At 50.9% G+C, this 24,607-nt stretch overlaps 1 protein-coding gene across 1 annotated transcript in view; it reads left to right on the forward strand.

The window, feature by feature from the left end:
- Positions 1–620: 620 nt before the first annotated feature.
- The window catches only part of LOC100350250 (uncharacterized), a 62,608-nt gene continuing 38,621 nt past the window's right edge, over positions 621–24,607 (forward strand). The window contains exons 1-6 of the mRNA XM_070049826.1: positions 621–957; positions 1,163–1,319; positions 1,609–1,871; positions 16,922–16,999; positions 17,293–17,449; positions 17,783–18,048. Of these exons, the coding sequence (XP_069905927.1) occupies positions 672–957; positions 1,163–1,319; positions 1,609–1,871; positions 16,922–16,999; positions 17,293–17,449; positions 17,783–18,048 (1,207 nt within the window). The 5' untranslated portion in view covers positions 621–671. The remainder of the gene's footprint in view (positions 958–1,162; positions 1,320–1,608; positions 1,872–16,921; positions 17,000–17,292; positions 17,450–17,782; positions 18,049–24,607) is intronic.

Genomic DNA, 24,607 nt, shown 5'->3' on the forward strand with positions numbered 1-24,607 from the left:
AGCATTGGCGTCCTTGAGAGACAGGGTAACCCTCTTTCAGTCAGGGAGAGGCGGGCGAGCTCACAACTCCCAGGCGGTCACTGCTGTTTGAGCCGAAGCGGCTGAGCAGGAAGGACCAAAAGGTGAGCCACGGGGAGACACCAGGGCCCCCAGCTAGTCATGGCTTGACCTTCACGTAGTTTTGGTGGTGGCCGCTTTATAAATGTGTCCCTCCTTGACTGAAACAGAAGAGTAACCGGCTGCTTTGTGTAACCTGCCTAATCCGTATGGTCCCTCTCCTCCAGTCTACCCGGTGAGGAAGCCCTGATTGAGGAGCCGTGGCAGCGAATTAGGGCTTTCCACCTGAGCCCCGCTGCGCACTGCGGCGCCGGCTCGAGGCCAGGTTCCGCTGCAGGAAGCAGGGGCCCCGTCGGGTCAGACACGGGAGGGGAGGTCCGCGTCAAGGGCAGTCTCCCCACAAGTGCGCCAGTCTCTTGGCCCCGAGCAGGTTCAAGCCAGACAGTCTGGAGTTGAGGGTCTGAGTGAAACAGAGAGCGCGACATTTCCCTCAGGCTGGCAACCTTGCCGCGCCACGGTTCACCTCTCCCGCGCCTCGGTCCACGAGGCCGAAGCGTTTCCCGCCAACTCCAGGGCAGCGGCGCGCGCAGCCGCCGCCGCCGCGAGGGGGCGCCATGAGAGGCGCTGCCGGTACCATGGCCTCCGCCGGCGGCGGCTCCCTGGGCTTCCTGGCCTGGCTCCTGCTCTTTCGAACGCGGCTCACCGAGGCCCAGGAAGCCGGGGCGGGGGCTCAGGGAGAAGCGACGCCGCCCTCCTCTTCTCCTCTCCGTTCAGGGGGCGGCGACGAGGACCCCAGAGCGAGCTGGTGGGAAACGCTCCCTGGAGGGGGCCGTGGATTCCCGGCACCCCAGCAACTTGGGAAGAACAAGAACCAGAGCAGTTTGTTGGCATTTAACTCAGGTGACTTCCGACGTGGGGCGTCTGGAGGTGCTTTGCTGGGCGCGGGGGAGGGCGACTGCAGCCCTGCCAGTGCGGGCGGAATAGGAAGCTGCCCTGGAGTTCAAGGGCATGGCCTCCTCTTGGCCCTCTGAGGGAAGCCCTGGGCTCGACGGGCGGAGCCGGGGCCTGTTTCCTTGAGACCCTCCGCACGGTCCCTCCCCACCAGACTGTGGCGGCTCGCTCGTGAAGATCGTGGGAGGAATGGATACTGAGGAGGGTAAATGGCCCTGGCAGGTGAGCGTGCGGTTTCGAGGCTTGCACGTGTGCGGAGGCTCCCTGATCGCGGCGCAGTGGGTGCTGACCGCTGCCCACTGCATTTTAAGGTGAGGGCGGCTTCGTGACAGGAAGAGTTCTGGGGTCAGCCCTGTCCTTCCTGAACAGCCCCTCAGTCCCGTTGTCCTGGCACCATGGAAAAACCCACAGCACACACAACGAGAAGGGGAGGGGGTGTTGGGGTGCCCAAGGGGGTCAGGCAGGCCAGTTTTTAGGGTGACCAAGGAGGGGCTTTTGGCGACAGAGGGGTAGGAGCAGCAAGGGAGGTTGGTGTCAGGTTGAGAGGCACAAGGAATGTGTCCCAGGGTCTCTAGGAGGGCTGTGTCCTCTCTCCCACAGCCGTTTCCATTACAGCGTCAAGATGGGAGATCGAAGCATCCACAACCAAAACACCAGTCTGGTGATGCCAGTCCGGAAAATCATTGTCCACTCTCTGTTCAGAAGAGCTAGAACAGTGAAAAATGACATTGCTCTTCTCCACCTCCTGCAACCTGTGAATTTTACCTCTGCCATCCAATCCGTCTGCATCCCTTCAGAGATTCTATGGGTGGAAGCTGGGACCAACTGCTGGGTGACTGGATGGGGCAAAACATCACAGGGCGGTGAGATTCCGAGGCCGGAAGCAAACTCCGCGAGCGAGGGGAGGCCGCCTTTTCCCTGGAGGAGCGCTGACGGCTCAAGGGAAGGGCAGGGAGGCAGACTGCCTGTCAGACAGGCAAGCGGGGAGCAGGGTTAGCTCGCAACAGGGAGTGGTTCCTGGTTGGCTGTGGTGCCCCTGGAAATTGTTTTAAGATCTTTTGTTGCAACACAGACCTTTGATGGCAACCATTTAGGAAAGCTGCCTCTCCTGGGGACTGGAGTTGCTCAGCCAGGAGAAGACACTCGTGGGCGAAGTCTCTCTCTGCAGATTTGTGCGGTACTGTGTCTGGCTGGTCTGGGGGCATTTTGGCCTGTTCTGTGGGGACAGAGCCAGACACTATGGAGTTCTCTCCACGGCAGATTTCTGCTCAGGCAGTGGTGAGCTATCTGCCAGTCAGAGCTGCTTCTCACTGGAAGTGCCTGCCTTAGTGGGTAGGGAGCTTCCTGTCTCTGCTTATGTAGGCAGAGCCAGAAGACCCCTTTCGGTGTGACTGTGGGGCCTCCTATCTATGAGAAGAGGATACATTTGTTATCTTGGGGCTGTTGCCTGTCTGAGAGTCTGTGATCCCGTTCTAGAAAGTAATGAAGCGGGCCAGCGCCGCGGCTCACTAGGCTAATCCTCCGCCTTGCGGCGCCGGCACACCGGGTTCTAGTCCCGGTCGGGGTGCCGGGTTCTGTCCTGGTTGGCCCTCTTCCAGGCCAGCTCTCTGCTGTGGCCAGGGAGTGCAGTGGAGGATGGCCCAGGTGCTTGGGCCCTGCACCCCTTGGGAGACCAGGAGAAGTACCTGGCTCCTGCCATCAGATCAGCGTGGTGCGCCGGCCGTGGCGGCCATTGGAGGGTGAACCAACGGCAAAGGAAGACCTTTCTCTCTGTCTCTCTCTCTCACTGTCCACTCTGCCTGTCAAAAAAAAAAAAAAAAAGTAATGAAGCTTTCCTGATGCACAAAGCTGTCACTGTTACCTGACAGACAGGGTTCTGATTTCTCAGGCTGGTACAACCTCATCTCTCCCTTTCTGGAGACAGACTGCCTTTTCCTTTCTTGGTTTTGTTTCTCACCCTATCCTTTCCCAGGCTGATTTTAGGACCTTGGTTTCCCTCCTTTGCCAAATAGGGACAGTACTCATAGCTCTGCCTTCTTCTGGAGGGACACTGGGATCTTGGGGCACTGTCCACTTGTGCACATCCACACACCACTGGTCTTCTTTGTCAGTGAATGCAAAGCCTGCAGAAATTCTCCAGGAGGTGAACCAAGAAATCATCCACTATAAAGAGTGTAATGAAATGTTGAAGAAGGCCTCACTTTCTCGTAAAGATCTGGTCCTGGAAGGGATGATCTGTGGCTATAAGGAGGGAGGAAAGGATGCCTGCCAGGTAAGAATGGGCCCTTCCCTCATTCGCTAGCGGCATGACCTGAGTTGTGTGTTGCCTCCTCCATTCACCCCATGGGGAGAAAGCCCTCATGGCTTCCCAGCCTCTTCCTTCCAAGCAGAGCAGCCCTTGCTGCCTGAGGGCACTGCTGGTGGGTAGGCGGTGTGGGGACAGACAATGCTGATGGTACACATGAAGTTTAAGGGTTCTTCTCCATGGAGCACTTACTATGCCAGCCTGAGCGTTAATTCTCATTATCTCAGTTAATCCATGTCAGAACCCTGCCACCTAGACATCATCAACCTTTGTGTACACACTGCAAGGTGACATCCAAAGGCATTTGCCTAGGTCTTCCTGTGGGTATCTGTGGCCTCCCGGGCTCCTGCTGTGCCTCTGCACCAGCTGCCTTCCTGGGAAGGGAACATTTGAGTAGGTCTTAGAGGAGTATTTGGGTTTCTTGGGAAGAGGAGAACTGCACTGTAGGGAAAAGCAACAGCATGTGCAGCAAGTGAAAGGTCTGAGGGTACTTCCTTTGAAAAATTTTATTTATTTGAGAGAGTCAGACAGACACAGAGAGAGAGAGAGAGAGCAGAAGAGAGATGGGGGGAGCGAGCTCTCTCATCCTTTGGTTCTTCCCCAAATGCCCACACAGCCAGGGCTAGGCCAGGCTGAAGCCAGGAGCCAGGAACTCAGTGCAGGACTCCTATATGGGAGATGGGAATCCAATTGCTTGTTCTGCTACTGCTGCATCCCAGGGTCTGCGTTAGCGGGAAGCTGGAGTCAGGCACTGGAGGAAGATATCAAACCCAGGGACTCCTGATATGGCATGTGAGTGTCTTAGCCACTATGCTAAGTACCTGCCTGCTCCAGAGGCACTTAAAAAAAACACTTGTGTATTTTTTTGTGTATTTGAAAGAAAGAGAAAGAGATCAAAATCTTCCATTCCTTGGCTCCTCCCCAAAATGTCCGAAACAGCTTGGACTAGGCTAGACTCAAGCCAGGAACAGGGAACTTGCTCTGGGTCTCCTGTGTGGGCAACAGGAACTCAGCCACTTGAACCATCACCCACTGCCCTCCAGGGTACAAATTAAGAGTAGACTGTACTGGACGTGGTTATGGGACTCAATTCCAGGCAAACTGATATGCGATGCAGGCGTCCCAAGTGGCAGCCTAACCCACTGTACCACAGTGCCCTCCTCTGAGGGGCACTTCTAAAAGAAATGTTTGGCACATCTGAAGCAGTGAGGTGGCAAATATGGTCAGGGAAGTGGATCGCAGTTTAAATACATGCAGCCCAGCATGCTATGTCAAGTTTTTCGACTTCAGTCTGGCAAGATTTGGAGATGGGGCTGAGTGAGCACGATCATCTTTGCCTTTCAGAAGAATGGATCCCTTAGTGGTGTGGTCATGAACTGAAGTCTACGAGCTTATTTTCATTCTATAAGCCGATATTGAGTCTCAAACAGGGCCTGGGGCGGCGAGGTGGTTGGAGGAGGTGTGTTTGAGTTCTTGGTGACTGACGGCCTGTGGGGAGGGCAGTGGGAGTGAGGGAGAGAATGAAGAAGACCCGTTTTTCTCACTGGTATGATAGGAGGTGAGACCAGTGGAGCAGGTTTGGGAAAAGACATCAAGAGTTCTGCTTGAGTTGGGGTGTGTGTGGGTTGTCTAAGGATGGAACTTAAAATGTGGAAAGGGAAGTCGCTATATAAGATAGGAATGCTAGAAAAACTTCAGGCTAAATGTAAGGGTTTGGAACACCACCATGCAGAGGTGATGTTCACAGTTGTCTGAGAATGACCAGTCATTATATCATCTGGGGTTATTAAAAATTTCCCAGGGATTAAGCCGGCGCCGTGGCTCAATAGGCTAATCCTCCACCTTGCGGCGCCGGCACACCGGGTTCTAGTCCCGGTCGGGGCGCCGGATTCTGTCCCGGTTGCCCCTCTTCCAGGCCAGCTCTCTGCTGTGGCCAGGGAGTGCAGTGGAGGATGGCCCAGGTGCTTGGGCCCTGCACCCCATGGGAGACCAGGAAAAAGCACCTGGCTCCTGGCTCCTGCCATCGGATCAGCGCGGTGCGCCGGCTGCAGCGGCGGCCATTGGAGGGTGAACCAACGGCAAGGGAAGACCTTTCTCTCTCTGTCTCTCTCTCTCACTGTCCACTCTGCCTATCAAAAAAATAAAAAATAAAAAAAATAAAAAATAAAAAAAATTAAAAAAATTTCCCAGGGATCGGGCTTTGGTGCAGCAATGAAGATGCTGCTCAGTACACCTGCATTTCATATCGAGAGTGCCTGGGTTCGAGTCCCAGCTGTGCTCCTGATTCCATCTTCCTGCAACCGTGCACCTTGGGAGACAGATGGCTCGAGTTCTTGGGTGTCTTCCACCTACATGGGAGACCCAGATTGAGTTCTGGACTCCTGAGCATTTGGGAAGTGAACCAGTGGTTTAGGGGTAATCTCTCTGTCAATCTCTCTGCCTCTCAAGTAAATAAAATAAATTTTCAAAAGTTTTACCATTAACTTTTCAATATGTGAGTAGTCTCATATTCCCCTGAACTGAACAGTTCTCATATTCACAGAAGCCTGGGCCTGGCAGGGTTTTGGGATCTTGGGGAAGCCCTGTGTGCACCTGTCTCCTCAGTCCCTTCCAGTGCAGTCAGCCTGCTCTGAGGTGAGTCCCTTTCCATTCCTGGAGTTGATTTCTTTCTCTTTCTCCAGGGAGATTCTGGGGGCCCCTTGGTCTGTGAATTTAATAACACGTGGGTCCAGGTGGGGATTGTGAGCTGGGGCATTGGTTGTGGTCGTGAAAGACTTCCTGGAGTCTATACAGATGTTCGCTTCTACAGTAAGTGGCTGATCGCAGCAGTGAACCAGGCTGCCCGTTTCTATCCAGTGGTGTTCCTCGTCCTACTCCTGGGGCTGGCACTGCTGCATAGCATCCTGGTGACCTTTTGAGAAGGTCACCACCTCACCCACTCCCTTCCTGTTTCTGAGTCTCACACTTTCAAAAGGTGTCCTTTCCCTCCAACCTCCCATTCCATTTCAATGCTCTTGCCTCAAGTTCCAGTTGGGATCCATTGACTCTGTGGAGATGCACACAATACAGCATGGCAGGGAGACTGGAGCCTGCAAAGTGTCTAGACCTGTTATTCTGGTCACCTGCCTTAGCCACACCTACACCTGGGCTATGCTCTTCCTGGTGGGAAGAAGGGAGTGGACTGATCAAGCTACAGGGCCAGCTGACCTGCCAGGTGGAGCATGATGACCTGTTGACATCTTGGAGAACATCTACCAAAGAAAGAGACATCATCAACAGCGAAACAAGCCCTAGACCTGGCTTTGGATTCAGGGCTCTCACCTGAGACTTTGTCAAACACTCAGCTTGGTGACGCTCAGAGGAGTGAAGAAGGCATTGCCTCCCTGCAGAGGTGTGAGGCTTCAGACTTCCATATCTGGCTCAGTTGTCTGGGGCTGGGGGAGTTCCCTCACGCTCAAGTGAGGGCCCACCTGTCATTGGAGAGCCTCAGCCACGGATCCTCTCAGGGCCACCCAGCCTGGCACCCCCTTCCTCAGTGCCCCAGGGGCTGCATGCAGGGACACCACCCCAAATTGTGCTGAGGCAGTTATGGAGCGTGGAGGCTTCGGATGTCAACTGAATAAATGTGTGGAGAGTGTCTCCTGTGTGTTCTGAAAACTGCTTACCTACATTAGGCTTAGGTGTTTTATTTATTTTTATGTTATTTGAAAGACAGATGGAGAGAGACCTGCTGTCACTCCCAAATGCCCAGGCAAGGCTGCAGCCAGGAGCCTGGAACTCAGTTTGGGCCTCCCACATGGGTGCCAGGGATCCAAGTCCTTGAGCCATCAACTGCTGCCTTCCAGGATGCACGTTAGCAGGAGGTGGGTTGGAAGTGGAGTAGTGGGGATGTGAACCAGGCACTCCAGTGTGGGGTGCAGTTATCCCAAGGAGCAACTTTACCCCTGTACCACATGCTCACCCCTGGTGTATAAACCACAGAGTAAGAGGGCAGGCCCCTATCTACTGTAGTGGGTGTTGGATAGGTGGTTTTAGTCAGATTCTGTGGCCTGTGCTCTTTATGGCCATCAACATTTCTCCATGAAGCTTTGTAGCTGAGCTTGCTAGTCATTGTATCTGGTACATTGGAAGCCAGAGCACAATCAGAGTACTACATCCCAAGTTGTAAATCTCCATTTGCTACTTGTTTCTGCCCATTTCCTGAAAGTAGGGCCTTGAGCACCAAATCTCTGATCAGGCTCTAATGAAAACAGAAGGCTCAAGTTTAGGGAGATGATAGCTTGCGGTTCTCACCATGTCTGCTGGTTCATTTTCTTCTTCTTCTTTTTTTTTTAATTTATTTTATTTATTCAAAGGAGTTACAGAGAAAGGTAGAGACAGAGAGAGAGAGGTCTTCCATCCACTCGTTCACTCCCCAGATGGCCATAACAGCTGGAGCTGCGCTGATCTGAAGCCAGGAACCAGGAGATTCTTCCAGGTCTCCCACACGGGTGCATCTTTCCTCCCTTCCTTCTGGGCATATAACTGAATAGAATAAAAACTACATTTCTAAATTTCTTTTAAGTGTGATGCAAACTCTGCCCAAGTAAATACAAACAGAAGTGTTGGTGGTGAATTCTGGGAAATGTCCTTAAATGGAAGCCAAACTCTTCTTCATCCCTTTCTTCTGTCTTGGCTGGACTATATATGTGGTAGCGAGAGCTTAAGCAGTTATCTTGGGACATGAAGAATATACTAAGGGTACAGAACAGCCATTTAGATGGAAGTTGGCTCTCTGGAATTGGTAGGACTGCCACTGCAGCCCTTGATCCAACAAAAAAACCAGATCCACTTTTGATTAATCCATAGTCATCTTGTGCCTCAGTTAACTCATAGAAAAACTTCATTTTAACTAATTCAGTTGTATCATCTGTTTTATTTCTGGATTGTTGTGCACATTTTAAAGTAATTTATATTAATTTTTGTTTCTACTTCCACATAGCTCATTGCTTCCTTCTCTTTCTTTTTTAAAAAGATTTATTTGCTTGAAAGGCAGAATGACACACACACAGAGTGTGTGTGTGTGTGTGTGTGTGCAAGCGAGAGCTTCTATGCTCTGTTCCACTCCCCAAATGGCTGCAATGGCCTGCCTTTCTGGAGCCAGGAGCCTAGGCCTCCCACGTGGTTGGTGGAGACCCAAGTATCTTTTGCTGCCTTCCCAGGCTCATTAGCAGGGAGCTGCATAAGAACTGGAGCAGCAGAGACTCAAACTGGCTCATTTGTGATGCCTGCATCAGAAGCAGCGGCTTAACTTGCTATACCACAATGCCAGTAACTCCTCTATTTCTTAATATGGATAAGCTTAAATGCTTATGATGGTGAATGACTATTGTCTCTTAATATATATCTGTATTACTGTTTTATTGAGTGTAGGCTATATGTAGTAAAATGCATAGATTTCAATGTAGAATTTTATGAGGTTTAACAAATGTCTACCCTACCATGCACAGCCTAGATCATGATAAATATTTCCATAACGCTAGCATATTTCCTGGTGTCCCTTTCTAGTCATCTTTTTGAAGAGATAGCCACTATCTTGATGACTGATTAGATAAGATTTGCATGTTATTGAGCCTTATATAAAATGAATCTTAGAGTGAGTACCTTTTGTTTTGACTTGTCTCCCACATATTGTTTTATATATATATATATATACACACACATATATATCTTGTTATTTCATACTTTTTATTTATTTTTTAAAGAGTTATTTATTTATTTATTTGAAAGACTCTCTCAGAGAGAGAGAGAGAGAGAGAGAGAGTGAGAGGTCTTCCATCTGCTGGTTCACTCCCCAGATGGCCACAATAGCCAGAGCTGAGCTGATCCAAAGTCAGGAGCCAGGAGCTTCTTCTGGGTCTCCCACACAGGTGCAGGGGCCCAAGGACTTGGGCCATCTTGTACTGCTTTCCCAGGCTACAGCAGAGAGCTGGATCGGAAGTGGAGCAGCTGGGTCTTGAACTAGCACCCATATAGGGTGCCGGCGCTTCAGGCCAGGGTGTTAACATGCTGCGCCACAGTGCCGACCCCCAAATAAATCTTTTTTAAAAAGTATGAAATAGGGGTCAGCACCCGGAAGAAGCTCCTGGCTCCTGACTTCGGATTGGCTCAGCTCCGGCCGTTGGGGCCATCTGGGGAGTGAACCAGCAGATGGAAGACCTCTCTCTCTGTTTCTACTTCTCTCTGTAACTCTGTCCTTCAAATAAATAAAATAAATCTTTTTTTAAAAAAAGGTAGAATTACAGAGAGAGAGAGGGAGAGTGTGCCAGCTTCCATCCTCTGTATCACTCCCCAAATGGCTACAACAGCCAGGGCTGGGCCAGGCTGAAGCCAGGAGCTTCTTCCAGGTCTCCCAGATGGGTTGCAGGGGCCCAAGTACTGGGGCCATCTTTCACTTGTTTTCCCCAGGCACAATAGCAGGGAGATGGATTGGAAATGGAGCAGCTGGGCCAGCGCCGTGGCTCAATAGGCTAATCCTCCGCCTGCGGCGCCGGCACACTAGTCCTGGTCGGGACACCCGATTCTGTCCCGGTTGCCTCTCTTCCAGGCCAGCTTTCTCTCTGCTGTGTACAGTGGAGGATGGCCCAAGTGCTTGGGCCCTGCACCCCATGGGAGACCAGGAGAAGCACCTGGCTCCCGGCTTCAGATCAGCGCGGTGCACCGGCCGTGGCGGCCATTGGAGGGTGAACCAACGGGGCAAATGGAAGACCTTTCTCTCTGTCTCGCTCACTGTCCACTCTGCCTGTCAAAAAAAAAAAAAAAAAAAAAAGGAAGTGGAGCAGCTGGGACTCAAACTGGAACCCATATGGGATGCCAGTGTTGCAGGCAGCTGCTTACCCACTATGCCACAGTGCCAGTCCCTATTTCATACCTTTTAATTGTGGAATAGTTTTTATTGTTTTATTTTTATTATTATTATTTTTTTATTTCTTGACAGGCAGAGTGGACAGTGAGAGAGAGAGAGAGAGAGAGGAAAGTCTTCCTTTGCCGTTGGTTCACCCTCCAATGGCCGCCGCGGCTGGCACACTGCGACCGGCGCACCGCACTGATCCGAAGGCAGGAGCCAGGTGCTTCTCCTGGTCTCCCATGCGGGTGCAGGGCCCAAGCACTTGGGCCATCCTCCACTGCACTCCCTGGCCACAGCAGAGAGCTGGCCTGGAAGAGGGGCAACCAGGACAGAATCCGGCGCCCCGACTGGGACTAGAACCTGGTGTGCCGGCGCCGCTAGGTGGAGGATTAGCCTAGTGAGCCGTGGCGCTGGCTATTTTTTATTGTTTTGATGACTGACATTGAATTGTTTGGATTTTGGCCAGTTATGAAGAAAGCTGCTAGTTTAAGACTTTTTCTCTCACTTCTTTTGGGAAGACACCTAAGAGTGAAACAGCAGGTTCATAGAATACATGTAAGTTTAATGTAATTAGAAATTTCTGAAGACTTTTCCAAATTGGCTGTACCATTTTATAGTCTGAGTAGCAATAAATGAGTTTGAGTACATCTACTCAAACTCAGTACTTCTTTTGATCAATTGTAATAGGTGTGAAATGGTGTTTCACTTAGGTTTTCATTTGCATTTCCCTGTGATTAATGACATTTAGCACCCTTCTGTATGCTATTAATCACTTGTTTGCATGTCTTTTTTTAAAAATTTTATTTCATTTATTTTAAAGCAGAGTGATGGAGAAAGTGGGAGAGACAGATTTTCTATTTGATGATTCATTCCCCAAATGGCTACAACAGCTAGAGTTAGGCCAAGCTGAAGCCAGGAGCCAGGAACTCCATCTGGGTCTCCCATGTGGGTGGCAAGGACCCAAGTACTTGGGCCACCATCCACTGATTTCCCAGGAGCATTAGCAGAGAGCTGGATCAGAAGCAGAACAGCTGGGACTCTAACCAGCACTCTGATATGGGATGCCAGTATCTCACGTAGTGGCTTAACCCAGTGTGCTACAACAGTGACCAACTGCATATCTTCTTTTGTGAAGTGTCTTTTCAAATGTTTTGCCCATTTAAAATAATGAGGATGTTGTTTTTTATTGCTAATTTATAAATATCCTTCATATATATATTTTAAAGATTTATTTATTTATTTATTTTTTGACAGGCAGAGTGGACAGTGAGAGAGAGACAGAGAGAAAGGTCTTCCTTTTTGCCGTTGGTTCACCCTCCAATGGCCGCCGCGGCCGGCGCACTGCGCTGATCCGATGGCAGGAGCCAGGAGCCAGGTGCTTTTCCTGGTCTCCCATGGGGTGCAGGGCCCAAGCACTTGGGCCATCCTCCACTGCACTCCCTGGCCACAGCAGAGAGCTGGCCTGGAAGAGGGGCAACCAGGACAGAATCCGGCGCCCCAACTGGGACTAGAACCCGGTGTGCCGGCGCCGCTAGGCGGAGGATTAGCCTAGTGAGCCGCGGCGCCGGCTAAAGATTTATTTTATTTATTTGAAAGAGTTATAGAGAGAGGTAAGAGACAGAGAGAGGTCTTCCACCTGCTGGTTCACTCCCCAGATGACTGCAATGACTGGAGCTGTGCCAATCTGAAGCCAGGAGCCAGGAGCTTCTTCCGGGTCTCCCATGCAGGTGCAGGGGCCCAAGGACTTGAGCCATCTTCTACTGCTTTCCCAGACCATAGCAGAGAGCTGGATCAGAAGAGGAGCAGCTGGGACTAGAACCGGTGCCCATATGGGATGCCGGTACTTCAGGCCAGGGCTTTAACCCATTATGCCACAGCGCCGGCCTCATCTTCATAGATTTTGATTAGAGCTTAAAATCTGTGACTGGCTTTGTTCCCTTTATTAAATGGGGGATGCAAAATTTTTTCTTCTGTTTTTCTTTCAAAAGCTTTATAGTTTTAGCTTTTATATGTAGGTCTATGGTCTACAAATAAATTTTTGTGTATGGAATGATAAAGGGATTGAAGTATATTTGTTCATAACTTTAATGTTTATTCACTTGTTGAAAATGCACACTGGTTTATAGTATTAGCTTACTGTACATTTTTTATGCCTATTTCTGGATTCTATTCAGTTTCTTACTATTTATATACTTTTAAAAATAAGATTTATGTATTTATTTGAAAAGCAGAGTTAGAGGGAAGGAGGGAGGGAGAAGTAGAGAGGGAGATATATATCTTTCATCTGCTGGCTCACTCCCCAGATGGCCACAACGGAGCCAGGAGCCTGGAACTCCATCCAGGTCTCCCACGTGGGTGGCAGGGAGCCAAGTACTTGGACCATCACTTGCAGCCTTCCAGGATGAATATTAGCAGGAAGCCTTTTTCAAAACCTCATGTAGGGGCCTGCATTTGTGGTGTAGCAGGTTAAGTGACTGCCCACTCTGCTTCTGATCAACTCACTGGTAATGTGCCTGAGAAAGCAGTGGAAGACAGCGCATGTGCACGGGTCCCTGCCACACCCATGTGGGATACCCGGTCGGGGTCCAGGTTTCTGCTTCAGTAGGCCGAGTCCTGGCTGTTTTGGTCATATGGGAATGAACCACAGATGGAAGATATCATTTTCCCTGTCTCTCTCTCTCTCTCTCTCTCTCTCTCTCTCTCAGGTACAGTTATAGACAGTGAGAAAGAGAGAAAGGTCTTCCTTCCGTTGGTTCACTTCCCAAATGGCTGCTACAGCTGGCGCTGCACTGGTCCGAAGCCAGGAGCTGGGTGCTTCCTCCTGGTCTCCCATGTGCATGCAGGGACCCAAGCACTTGGGCCATCCTCCGCTGCCCTCTTGGTCCACAGCAGAGAGCGGGACTGGAAGAGGAGCAACCGGGACTAGAACCCGGGGTGCCAGTGCCACAGGAGGAGGATTAGCCAAGTGAGCCACGGCGCTGGACCTCTCTGCCTTTCAAATAAATAAAATAAATCTCTTTTTAAAAAAGTACCACATGTATCTCTCTAACTCTGGGCAACCATGATTTTGTTTTCTATTTCTAAAGTTTTATCTTTTTAAAAGTTTTATATAAAAGTAAATATACAGCATGTAACCTTTCAAGGTTAGCTTTTTTTTTTTTCAATCCACATAATTTCCTGGAAGTCCATTCAAACTGTTGCACATATGCACAGGTCATTTCTTGGTATTGCTAAGTAGTATTCCGTGGTATATGTGTACCATAGTTTCACCATTCACGCACTGAAGGACATCTAGATTTGTATTAACCTCTTATTACCTCTGTAATAAACTTAGTGACTTAAAACAACTCAAATTTATTATTTTGGAGTTCTGAAGGTCAGAAACCCCAAGGTCAAGGTTGGCTGGCTGTGTCCCCTCTGCGGGCCCTAGGGGAGAATCTGTTTCCTTGCCATTTCTAGTGTCTGGAGACTGCCTGTGTTCCTGGACTTGTGGCCTCTTCCTGCATCTTCAAATCTTTCTCTCTGACCTCTACTTTGGGCCTCATATCTGTTACTGACTTCAATCTTATGGGCTTTTCATTCCTTCCTTTCTTTTTTTAAAAAGATTTATTTATTTGAAAGGTAGAGAGGCAGAGGTAGAGAGAGTGGTGGGTGTGTGTGTGGGGGGTCTTCCATTCACGGTTGCACTCCCCAAATGGCAGCAATGACCAGAGCTGAGCTAATCCGAAGCCAGGAGCTTATTCTGGGTCTCCCATGGGAGTACAGAGGCCCAAGGACTTGGGCCATCTTCTACTGCTATCCCAGGCCATAGCTGAGAGCTGGATTGGAAGAGGGGCAGCTGGGACTAGAATGAGTGCCCATATGGGATGCCAGCACTGCAGTTGGCGACTTTACCGATACATCATAGCACTGGCCCCTGGTCTCTTTCTTATAAGGACAGTTATGACTACATTGGATCTGCTTGGATAATCCAGAGAGTTCTGTATGTCAAGATCTTTTTTTTTAAAAAAAAGAAAACAGATTTAATTATTTGAAAGTCTGAGTTACAGAGAGAGAGAGAGAGAGAGAGAGAGAGAGAGAGAACTCTTTCATCTGATGGTTTACTTCCCATATGGCTGCAACAGCCAGAGCTGGGCCAGGCCCAAACTAGGAGCCAGGAGCTTCATCCCAGTCTCCCACATGGGTGCAGGGGCCTGGGTACTTGGCCCATCTTCTGCTTTTCCCAGGCCATTAGCAGGGAGCTAGAATGGAAGTGGAACAGAGAGGACATGAACTGATACCCTTATGGGATACCGGCATTGAAGGTGGCAGCTTTACCCACTATACCACAATGCCAGCCCCAAGATCCTTTTTAATTCATTTTTTAATTTTAATTTTTATTTTTTTTAATTTATTTTTTGACAGGCAGAGTGGACAGTGAGAGACAGAGAGAAAGGTCTTCCTTTACCGTTGGTTCACCCTCCAATGGCCGCCGCGGCTGGCCCACTGCGGCCAGTGCACTGCCCTGATCCGATGTCAGGAGCCAGGTGCTTCTCATGGTCTCCCATGGGGTGCAGGGCCCAAGCACTTGGGCCATCCTCCACTGCACTCCCTGGCCACAGCAGAGAGCTGGCCTGGAAGAGGGGCAACCGGGACAGAATCCAGCGCCCCGACCGGGACTAGAACCCGGTGAGCCGGCGCCGCTAGGTGGAGGATTAGCCTAGTGAGCCGCAGCGCAGGCCTTTTAATTCATTTTTTAAAAATAGTTATTTTATTTGAAATCCAGAATTACATATAGAGGGAGACCACCCCCTTCCCCCGACAGACTTCCCAGGATTGGGCTAGGCTGAAGCCAGGAGCCTGGAACCCCATCTGGGTCTCCACGTGGTTAGCAGGGGGCCCAAGCACTTGGACCAACTTTCCAGGTGCATTAGCAGGGAGCTGGATTGGAAATAGAGCATCTGGGACTTGGATGGCACTCATCTGGGATACAGGTGTCACAAGAAGTGGCTTAAACTGGCGCATCACAATGCTGGCTCTTTAGTTTGATTTTTGCTTGCCATGTAGGGTAACATACTCTCAGGTTCCATGGATTAGGATGTGTGTGTGTGTGTGTGTGTGTTTTTTTTTTTTGACAGGCAGAGTGGACAGAGAGAGAGACAGAGAGAAAGGTCTTCCTTTTCCATTGGTTCACCCCTCAATGGCCGCCACGGCCGGCACACCGCGCTGATCCGAAGCCAGGAGCCAGGTGCTTCTGGTCTCCCATGAGGGTGCAGGGCCCAAGCACTTGGGGCATCCTTCACTGCACTCCCAGGCCACAGCTGAGAGGTGGACTGGAAGTGGAGCAAACGGGACAGAATCCCGCGCCCCGACCGAGACTAGAACCCGGTGTGCCGGCGCCGCAGGCAGAGGATTAGCCTGTTGAGCTGCGGCGCCGGCCAGGCTGTGTATTTCTATGGTAAGCAAAGATGTCTACTATAGGGTCAATCCTAGATGTTGGCTATTGTGACTAAAGATAAACGTCTGATTCGTGTTTTTTTTTTTTTTTTAAGTATATGCGAACACAAATCCTTATTTCTCAGATATAAATGCCCAAGAGTATAATTTCTAGGTCATATGGTAATTGCATAATTATTTTATAAAAAATTTTAAATCTGTTTTCCAGAATGGTTATGATATTTTACATTTCCACCACAATGTATGGATGATTCAGTATCTGCACCTCTGTCAGTATCTGGTGTATTCACTATTTTTTAAAATTTATTTTAGCCAGTCTGCTGGTTTATAGTATATATAGATATCTCACTGTGGTTTTAATTTGTGTTTTCCTAATGGTTAATGATGTTTAAAAACTTTTTTTTTTTTTAATGTGGATGTTGATTTTCAAAAAGGTAGTAGTATCATCTCTATCGCAGTGGTTAGTAATGTTAAGGAGTTTCAATATTTATTTATTATTATTTTTAAAAATTTTTTGACAGGCAGAGTTAGACAGTGAGAGAGAGAGGGAGACAGAGAGAAAGGTCTTCCTTCCGTTGGTTCACCTCCCAAGTGGCCGCTGCGGCCGGCACACCGCGCTGATCCGAAGCCAGGAGCCAGGTGCTTCTCCTGGTCTCCCATGCGGGTGCAGGGCCCAAGGACCTGGGCCATCCTCCGCTACCCTCCAGGAGTTTCAATTTTATTACACACGAGTCGGGGAGGGAATTTTGGGAAAGACCTGGCCCAATATAAGCCTGGGGAAAAGGGGGTTGTGCACTCACCTCTTTGGAACAAAGGTCGGCGCGAGGTTGCACCTGCTCACAAGCTGTCACTTCGGCTAAGGACTAGGCCAGGGAACGCTGATTGCCTAGATGGTGCCCCTTTGCTGAGAAGGAGCGGCCTGCGACCCTTCAGAGCTGGCTTTATGGCCCCGCCCCGCCCGGCCCCGCCCCGACCACGTGACCGGCGCATTTCCCGCCAGCACCGGGCAGGGACACGCGCCACCGCGAGGGAGCGCCAGAAGCAGGGCTTCCTTGTAGCGCCGATGGCGTTCGCTGGCTGCAGCTCGCTGGGCCTCCTGGCCTGGCTCCTTCTCCTTCAGCTCTGGCTCGGCGAGGCCCAAGCGCCCTGGGCAGGGGCGGGGGCATCTTCCCCTTCTCTCCCCTCAGGGGTTGGCCGCGGGGACCCCGGAGCGAGCTGGTGGGAGTCGCTCGCCGTAGAGGTCCCGGGACCCCCGGCACGCCCCGATTCCATGGCATTTGCTCCAGGTGACTCCTATAATGCTCATGCAAAACGAAGGGACACGGCATCGGCTGGGGACAGTACTCCAGGGACAATGATTTCAGGTGATGTTTCGGGGCCACAGCCAGCCTCTGGGAACTGGCCTGCCCTGAGGGGGGTGGGACCCTGCTCTGGAAGGGTGGTGGTGGGGCACTGAGTGGACCCAACTGCCCTTGAGATCTGAGAGGACCCAGGTCCGCTCTGACCAGTCCTGCAAGATACAGAGCTGCCCTGCAGAGTGGGAGAGGATGTGGCCTTGCTTTTAGGGTTCTGAACCCCAGCCGGCCCTGGTGGTGGTAGTGAATGACAAGGAGCAGGTGCTTTATTCTCGCTCCCTTCCTTCACTGACCTGCTCCAGGATGTGGCCATAGAATTCTGAGGATAGTTGGTGGCGCGCCAGCCCCAGAGAGGAAGTGGCCCTGGCAGGTGAGCCTGCAGGTCAACGATAAACACGTATGTGGAGGCTCCCTCATTGCCCATCAGTGGGTCCTGACTGCTGGCCATTGCATATTTGGGTGAGTGTTTGGGGCTGAGAATGTGGGTCCCTGATCTGCTGGCCTTCAGCCAGTCCTCTCTCTCTCTCGACTCCCTCCCCCTCATCTGATAAAGGGGGTAGGGCCTCCGTAGTTGTTTGGTTGGGGGGAGACCTGAGGAGTGGCATTACTGCCAAGCCCCAAGTGGTGGTGCTGCTGTTCTGGGGACGCATGTGGAGCCCTGCTGGCCAGAGTGGTCAGGGGTCCCGGGAAGGGGTGTGGTTTGGAGGGGGAGGTGGCTGTTAGCTGGCCTGAGATGGACGCCTGAGAGGGAGTGGTGGGGGAGTATATAGATCCTTCAGGCTCTCCCTGCAGCTTTATGGAGTACACGGTGAAGCTGGGAGATATAGACGTCAATCATCAATCCAACATGGCAGTCGTGGTCCCTGTCCGAGACATCGTTATGCACCACGATTATAGTTCTCGGGGAACGATCTCCGATGACATTGCACTTGCTCTGCTCGACTTCCCTGTGAATTACTCCACACACATTCAGCCTGTGTGCCTCCCGGAAAAGACCTTCTTGGTGCCAGATGGGACGACGTGCTGGGTAACTGGATGGGGCAAACTAGAAGAAACAGGTGAGGCTATGAAGCAAGATTATAGCAACTTCTGAGGCTACCTGGGCCCTGGGGTCAGCCTACAAACTGGAAGAAGGGGCAGAGAGGCATATTTGCTAGTAGGTAGATAAGGGAGGAGGGTAGAGAAGATTTTGCCAGGGAGTAATGTCACAGCAATTTATGTGTTTATGTTCATTTGCCTGGACCTGGAGGCTTGGGTGCCAAGCATAGTGTGGTCTCCAGGGTGGATTTCAGCTTAGGATAAGATGAGCTGTTTGGCTGGCGCCGCGGCTCACTTGGCTAATCCACCGCCTGTGGTGCCGGTGCTCTGGGTTCTAGTCCCAGTTAGGGTGCTGGATTCTGTCCCAGTTGCTCCTCTTCCAGTCCATCTCTCTGCTGTGGCCCGGGAGTGCAGTGGAGGATGGCCCAAGTGCTTGGGCCCTGCACCCACATGGGAGACCAGGAGGAAGCACCTGGCTCCTGGCTTCGGATTGGCACAGTGCGCCAGCCGTATCAACCATTTGGGGGTTGAACCAATGGAAAAAGGAAGACCTTTCTGTCTCTTTCTCTCACTGTCTGTAGTGATACGCAGAGAGATGCTGGGTTTTGATTCCTCAGGCTGAGAAGACCTTGCCTTCCCTCCCCTGGGCTCTTTGTACATCTCCTGTCTTGATTGGGATCTTTTTTTTTTTTTTTTTTTTTGACAGGCAGAGTGGACAGTGAGAGAGAGAGAGACAGAGAGAAAGGTCTTCCTTTACCGTTGGTTCACCCTCCAATGGCCACCGCGGCCGGCCCGCTGCGGCCGGCGCACTGCGCTGATCCGATGGCAGGAGCCAGGTGCTTCTCCTGGTCTCCCATGGGTTGCAGGGCCCAAGTACTTGGGCCATCCTCCACTGCACTCCCTGGCCACAGCAGAGAGCTGGCCTGGAAGAGGGGTAACCGGGACAGAATCCGGCGCCCCAACCAGGACTAGAACCCGGTGTGCCGGCGCCGCAAGGCGGAAGATTAGCCTAGTGAGCTGCGGCGCCAGCCTTGATTGGGATCTTATAGCCTCCTCTACCCTTGTTATTGTTAGCCTCATTTCCTCCAGGGTCCGATGGGGACAATATGAAATGCCTATGAGGATAACTGAACACACTGTTCTGGAATGCAGGATTGGATGCTGGCTACTTCTGTCCCATCCTTACGTAGATCAACTCATTACTACTTTGTTTCTTCAGATAAACCAGATAAAGCACCAAAGATGCTCCAGGAGGCTGACTTAACCATTATGCGTTACAAGGAATGTAATAGGTTACTCAAGAGACTGATGAAGGCTAAAAATGACGTGGTCAGGAAAGGGGCTGTCTGTGGCTATAGTGATAAAGGAAAGGATTCTTGCCAGGTCAGTTGCTGGGCCCTGTGTTACACTTGTCTCCTGAAAGCTTCCTCATCCCCAGGCAGTAGGGCCTGGATCATTGCCTAGCCCTCCACTCACCCTTCTTCACGTTAGTGAGAAGTGAGGAGAGTCAGGGTTAACCTAACCTGGTCCTCCAGGAGAGAAAGGCTGTCCCTGCTTGGAAGGGTAGGGGCAGGGGTGGGTCCAGGGTGAATCAGGCAGGTGATACTGGTGGTACAAGTTCCATGTTTTCAGCCTCCTAGTGTGTCACAGGCAATGTACCTGGGCAGGCACTTGACTCGCTATTATCTCAGAGTTAAGTGTCTTTTCTTGGCTTATATTCAGTTTTTTGAAACAGTCTTGTTTGAATAGGTACATAATATTTATTTATTAAAAATTTTAAATTCAGCTACCTCATATTCATGGAAATCTAGGTTTAGCATTTCCTTTGGAATGCATGGGGATGCCCCCACGTGTGCCTGATTTCGAGCGCTTTGCCAGCATACTCGGCCTGCTCTGATGTGGATCTGTTCCATGCCTGCCATTTCTTTCTTTCTCTTTCCTCAGGGAGATTCTGGGGGGCCCTTGGTCTGTGAGTATAATGAAACATGGATCCAGGTGGGGATTGTGAGCTGGGGCGTTGGCTGTGGTCATGAAGGCTATCCTGGAGTCTACACAGAAGTTAGTTTTTATGTGGACTGGGTCAAAAGACACATGAATCAAGCTTCCTGTCTGGATTCAACGGCCTTCCTTGTCCTCCTCCTGTGTCTGGTGTTGCCACTGGGCTCCTAGCAACCCTGTGATCACACCAGCCCACTCCCCTCCTGTTTCTTAATCTCACGCTTCACAATAAATTCCCACCAACCTCCTGTTCCATCTCAACGCCCTTCCTTGAAATCCAGTTGGGATTGAGTGAACCTGTGAAGACCCACACATGTCAGAGAGAATGAGGCTGTGAAGTGTCCCAGCCTGGAGCAGGTGTTACCCACCTCAGCAACACTTAGACTGGGGCTGTGCCCTTCCTGGTAGGAAGGAGGGAGTGAACCGATTATGCTATAGGGCCAGCTGATCTGCCAGGTGGAACATGATGGCTTGTTGACATCTTGAACATTACTGAAGAAGAGACATCATCAGCAGGGAAACAAACCCTCGACCTGGCTCTGGATTCAGGGCACTCAGCTTAGAGATTGTCAAACTAGTCAGCATGGTGATTGCTCAGAGGGGATGATGGAGGCATTGCCATGGCCCTACAGAGCTGGGAGGCCCTCACTTCCACTTCCAGCTCAAGTGCCTGTGGCTGGGGAGGTTCCCTTGTACCCTAGTGAGAAGCTGCCTGTCAGTAGAGGGTCTCAGCCACACAACCGAGTCTGGCTCCTCTGACATTGGCTGCATCCAGAGACTTCCCCAGGTCCAACATACACGTACAAGTTGTGCTGAGGCATAATGGAGTGTGGAGGCTTCAGATATCAACTGAATAAATGGAGAGTGTCTGCTGTGTGCTTCTGAGTTCTGCTGCCCTGTGGGGGCTTGGTCACATGAACCGTACTCTAGAGAGCTCTTCACTGTGTACCTGGGGAACACACTCCTGGTCTGCAGTGGACTGTAGAAGATCGGAGATGAGGAGCTGTCTGCCCCCAGCAGGTCTGATGGGTGGTCCTAGGCAGCGCCGTCTACAGCCTGTGTTCTGTTTTCTCCATCAGCACCTCTAGAGCTTGCAGGGTTGTGGCACCGTTGAGCAGCCTCTGGCATGAGGAGCAGGGCAGCAAGAGGGACAGAGTTTCAGGCATTGCACACCCTGTTGTCCTTGTGCCTCCTTGCTCTGCCTTTGGGGCATTCCGTGGATACGGGCTGGGTGTTGACCTCAAAGAACTGAGTACCCACAGGGAGGAGAAAAGGTGGAAGAGGCCCATTGAGAGAAAAAAGGGGTCCTGCCTCCGAGTTCTTGGCTAGTCTGAGTAACCCAGGTGGCTCCTGGTCGTCCCAGCCTTTGTCTCCTGCACATACATCTGTCTAGATAAGTGCCAAAGCTCCCGGATATCAGAGGCCCTCGGTCTGATTGCCTTACCTGCTGCCTGAGGGAGACTGGGACAGGAAACCTCTGCTTCTCCAGCCCTCTGTGAACACCGCCATCCCAGTAAGTCCTGGGTCTCATCCTTCATGGAGAGGTGACCATGGCAGAGGTGAGGCCCCGAGGCTTGCTGCCCACCCTCAGTGTCACGTGCAGCTTTCTCTCCTGTGCATCTAGCTGCCCCTTTTCTCTGTTGGTGCTTGTGCTGCATAAGCCCCCAGAACAAGCCTGGCCTCGCCCAGGAGCCACTCTGGCCTTCACTGCGCTGGGTCATGTGACATGCAGTCCCTGGCCATGTAGGTCCTGGGTTCCTTTTTCTGTCTCCTTGGATGGACAGTCTTCCTATAGGTCAGGCAATGTGTCCATTCTTTCATTATCCTCTGTCCTCCAGCTCCCAACATGGGCAGAGAAGTTCAGGAATTATATGGAGGATGAATAATGATGGAGTAGGTAACGGTACTCACACTCTGTCTCCCTACTCCTCCCTCTCTCTGCCCTCTCAGCTCATCTCTGTCCCCATTCCTTTCCAGGTTGCCTCAGAGAAGAAGGAAGAGCACAAGAGGGCGGGAAGGTTACAGCCCCTGTGGTAGGAGAAGCCCCAGGCTCTGGAAAGTTAGGGTTGCAGATAGGGTGCCCTTTGGTCTGCATATGTTAGAGCACATGCTTTGGTGGGAGGAACTCAGAATCAGCTCTAACGTATTGTCACTGAGAATAGCTATGGTCACCAGGAAGGATAGGCGTGGCCCCCAGAGAACAGCAGTCTAAGGGCCACACAGCTATGAGGAGTCTTAACAAATACTTGTGGATTACTGACTACTCAGGCAGAGGTCTGAGGCCACAACTGGATGTGGATTGCAAGTTGGGGCTGTCACTAGGAGGCCCCTTAGGTAAAGGGCTTGGAGGCTGGGTAGAAGCAGCCTCTGGGGGAGACAGGTGACATGAGAAGGAGCGGTCGAGTGGCAGAGGGTCCTACTAAGAATATTCTAATCTGGAAGAGGGGATACAACAGTCAAACACACAAACCAGTGGGCCACTAGTCTCTAGGGGCGAGTGGCATACAGCAGTGTTTGTAGTGTCCAGATTGTGGTCTGAGATCTGTCTCCCCACAAAAGAAATGGGCTTCTTGGAGAGTGGCTAAAAAAAAAAAAATACATGTGTGTGTGAAATGGGCCTGAAATGTCATGCCACAGCAGAGAGCAAAGAAGCTTTCCCAGACTCCTGGGATCATGACAGACTGACTCAGGACCCCACCGGAAGAGGCCCCCGTGTGAGGTGTGGAGTTCCAGCTCTGTCCCACAGGCAGAGATTCACATCACCCCGGCTCCTGGAAACATTGAGTCACATCCACACCTGTTACAGAAAGTGCCCTGGGTGCAGGAATGGATTCCTTCTCCAGAGGTGCCCATGGTAACTGGTGTGCAGGCAAGTGAAGATCCAGTCTCTCCCTCAATGTAGGACAAGTTGGAAGGGACGCTTGTGGGACCCTCTGGGACCTCAGTGCCACTGCTTTGTGGCTCAGCTCCTCCCTCGCACACAGTGCCCTCTCCGAGTCGGAGTAGTCCTGGGAACCCCACTAAGACACTGCCTGGCAAGAGCTGGGACAACCCCGGCTTCAGGAAGTGTCTCAGTGATGTGCTGTGCAGCAAGTCACCCAAGGTCAGGGCCAAAATCAACCCAGGCTGTTGTGCTTGAGCCGCCTTCTTACTCCAGGATTCTTATTTGCAAATCCACTGCCTAGCTGAAATTTCTTTTAATCTCTAGTCAGTAGAGTGCTTTTGTGGTCATTTGTGGACATCCCCAGGGCAGGAGAAAATTTAAATTCTTTGTTCCTAGTGAGCTTGAGCCATGAGGTGTTTTGTTTGCCTTTCTCAACTCATATCACGAACAAGTGTCTTTTTCTGTCATTTCCTGCATAGCAGTTTTTACATTTTTGTACTTTCTGGGTCCTTCCCTGGTTAGAAGGCTCCCAAGCATCCTGCTGTAATGCTGCTTGGTATTGCTAGGCACCAAAAGGCTGGGATGTATCTCATGCAGGAAGTAGGTGTGTTAGGTCAGGTTTGCTCAGGTTTGTGTATGGTGATGTGAGCCACGAGTGCAATGAATCAAGAGGTTGCGCTCAATGAGGAAAGCACACAGAGCACGGTCCTGTGTTGATTGGTGAGAATGTCGATAGCAGACGCTCACAGGCACCGCGCTGTGTTTCCCCTAGGAGCAGTGGCTCCATTATGTGCAAGGTTGGCCCTTGTGATGCGTTTGTAAAACATAACTCCTGTGCTGGAGAGATTCATCTGTTTTTCTCACCATTTTGTTGGTTATTTGGGCGGCTCTGATGGTTTGGTCTGAGCTCATTCCCATGGCTGCATTAGCTGGTAGCTGCTCCAGTGCCATGGTGAACCACGAAGGCCTTGCTCACCTGTGAGTGGTGATGTGGGAGTATTGTTAGGGGTGCCTCATTTTCCTCGGAGGACCTCTGAGTCTGCAGTGGGCTAGAGCTGGTGGACTCAGGTCTCAGGTGGTCCAAGGGCGTGGAAACAGAAGCGACAGTGCCTCTTACCGCTGAGTTCGGAGTTTGTACCACCTTCCTTCTGCCACATTGTGAGGACAAGTCACAAGGCCAGCTCCTATTTCCCGAGGGTGGGAATGGAGATGCAAAATATTGTGGTCAGATTTTCTAATATACCATAGTAAGTGAATAATTGCCGTGCATTGAAACATATTAAAATGCGTGATCTTTATAAAACATTTTCTAGTGTATCAGGGAGAGAAGTGATAGAATTATGGGGTCACTATTTTCAGTTCCCAGTGAATTTGTGGATCTAGGCCAACATGATCAAAAAAACCAGCAACTCCCTCATATGAAAACATCCAGGCATCGCTGAGTCCCTACTTCAAGTGAAAGACCCAGAAGCAGTTCCAGACTCCTGACCTCAGCCTATGTCAGACCTGGCTGTCGCGGGCATTTGTGCAGTGATCCAGCAGATAGAAGACCTCTCTCTGCCTTTCTAATAAGAATGAATGTAAATACGTAAAAATGTAAAAAGGATATGCTAAATACAAAACGGTGTGCAGGACTAAAGTGTCCATTCCTGAGAAGTGGTTTTGTGTGATAACACCACAAAGACACACAAGCAAGT

Source organism: Oryctolagus cuniculus, chromosome 10 (assembly GCF_964237555.1).
Source record: "Oryctolagus cuniculus chromosome 10, mOryCun1.1, whole genome shotgun sequence".
NCBI classification, from domain to species: domain Eukaryota; kingdom Metazoa; phylum Chordata; class Mammalia; order Lagomorpha; family Leporidae; genus Oryctolagus; species Oryctolagus cuniculus.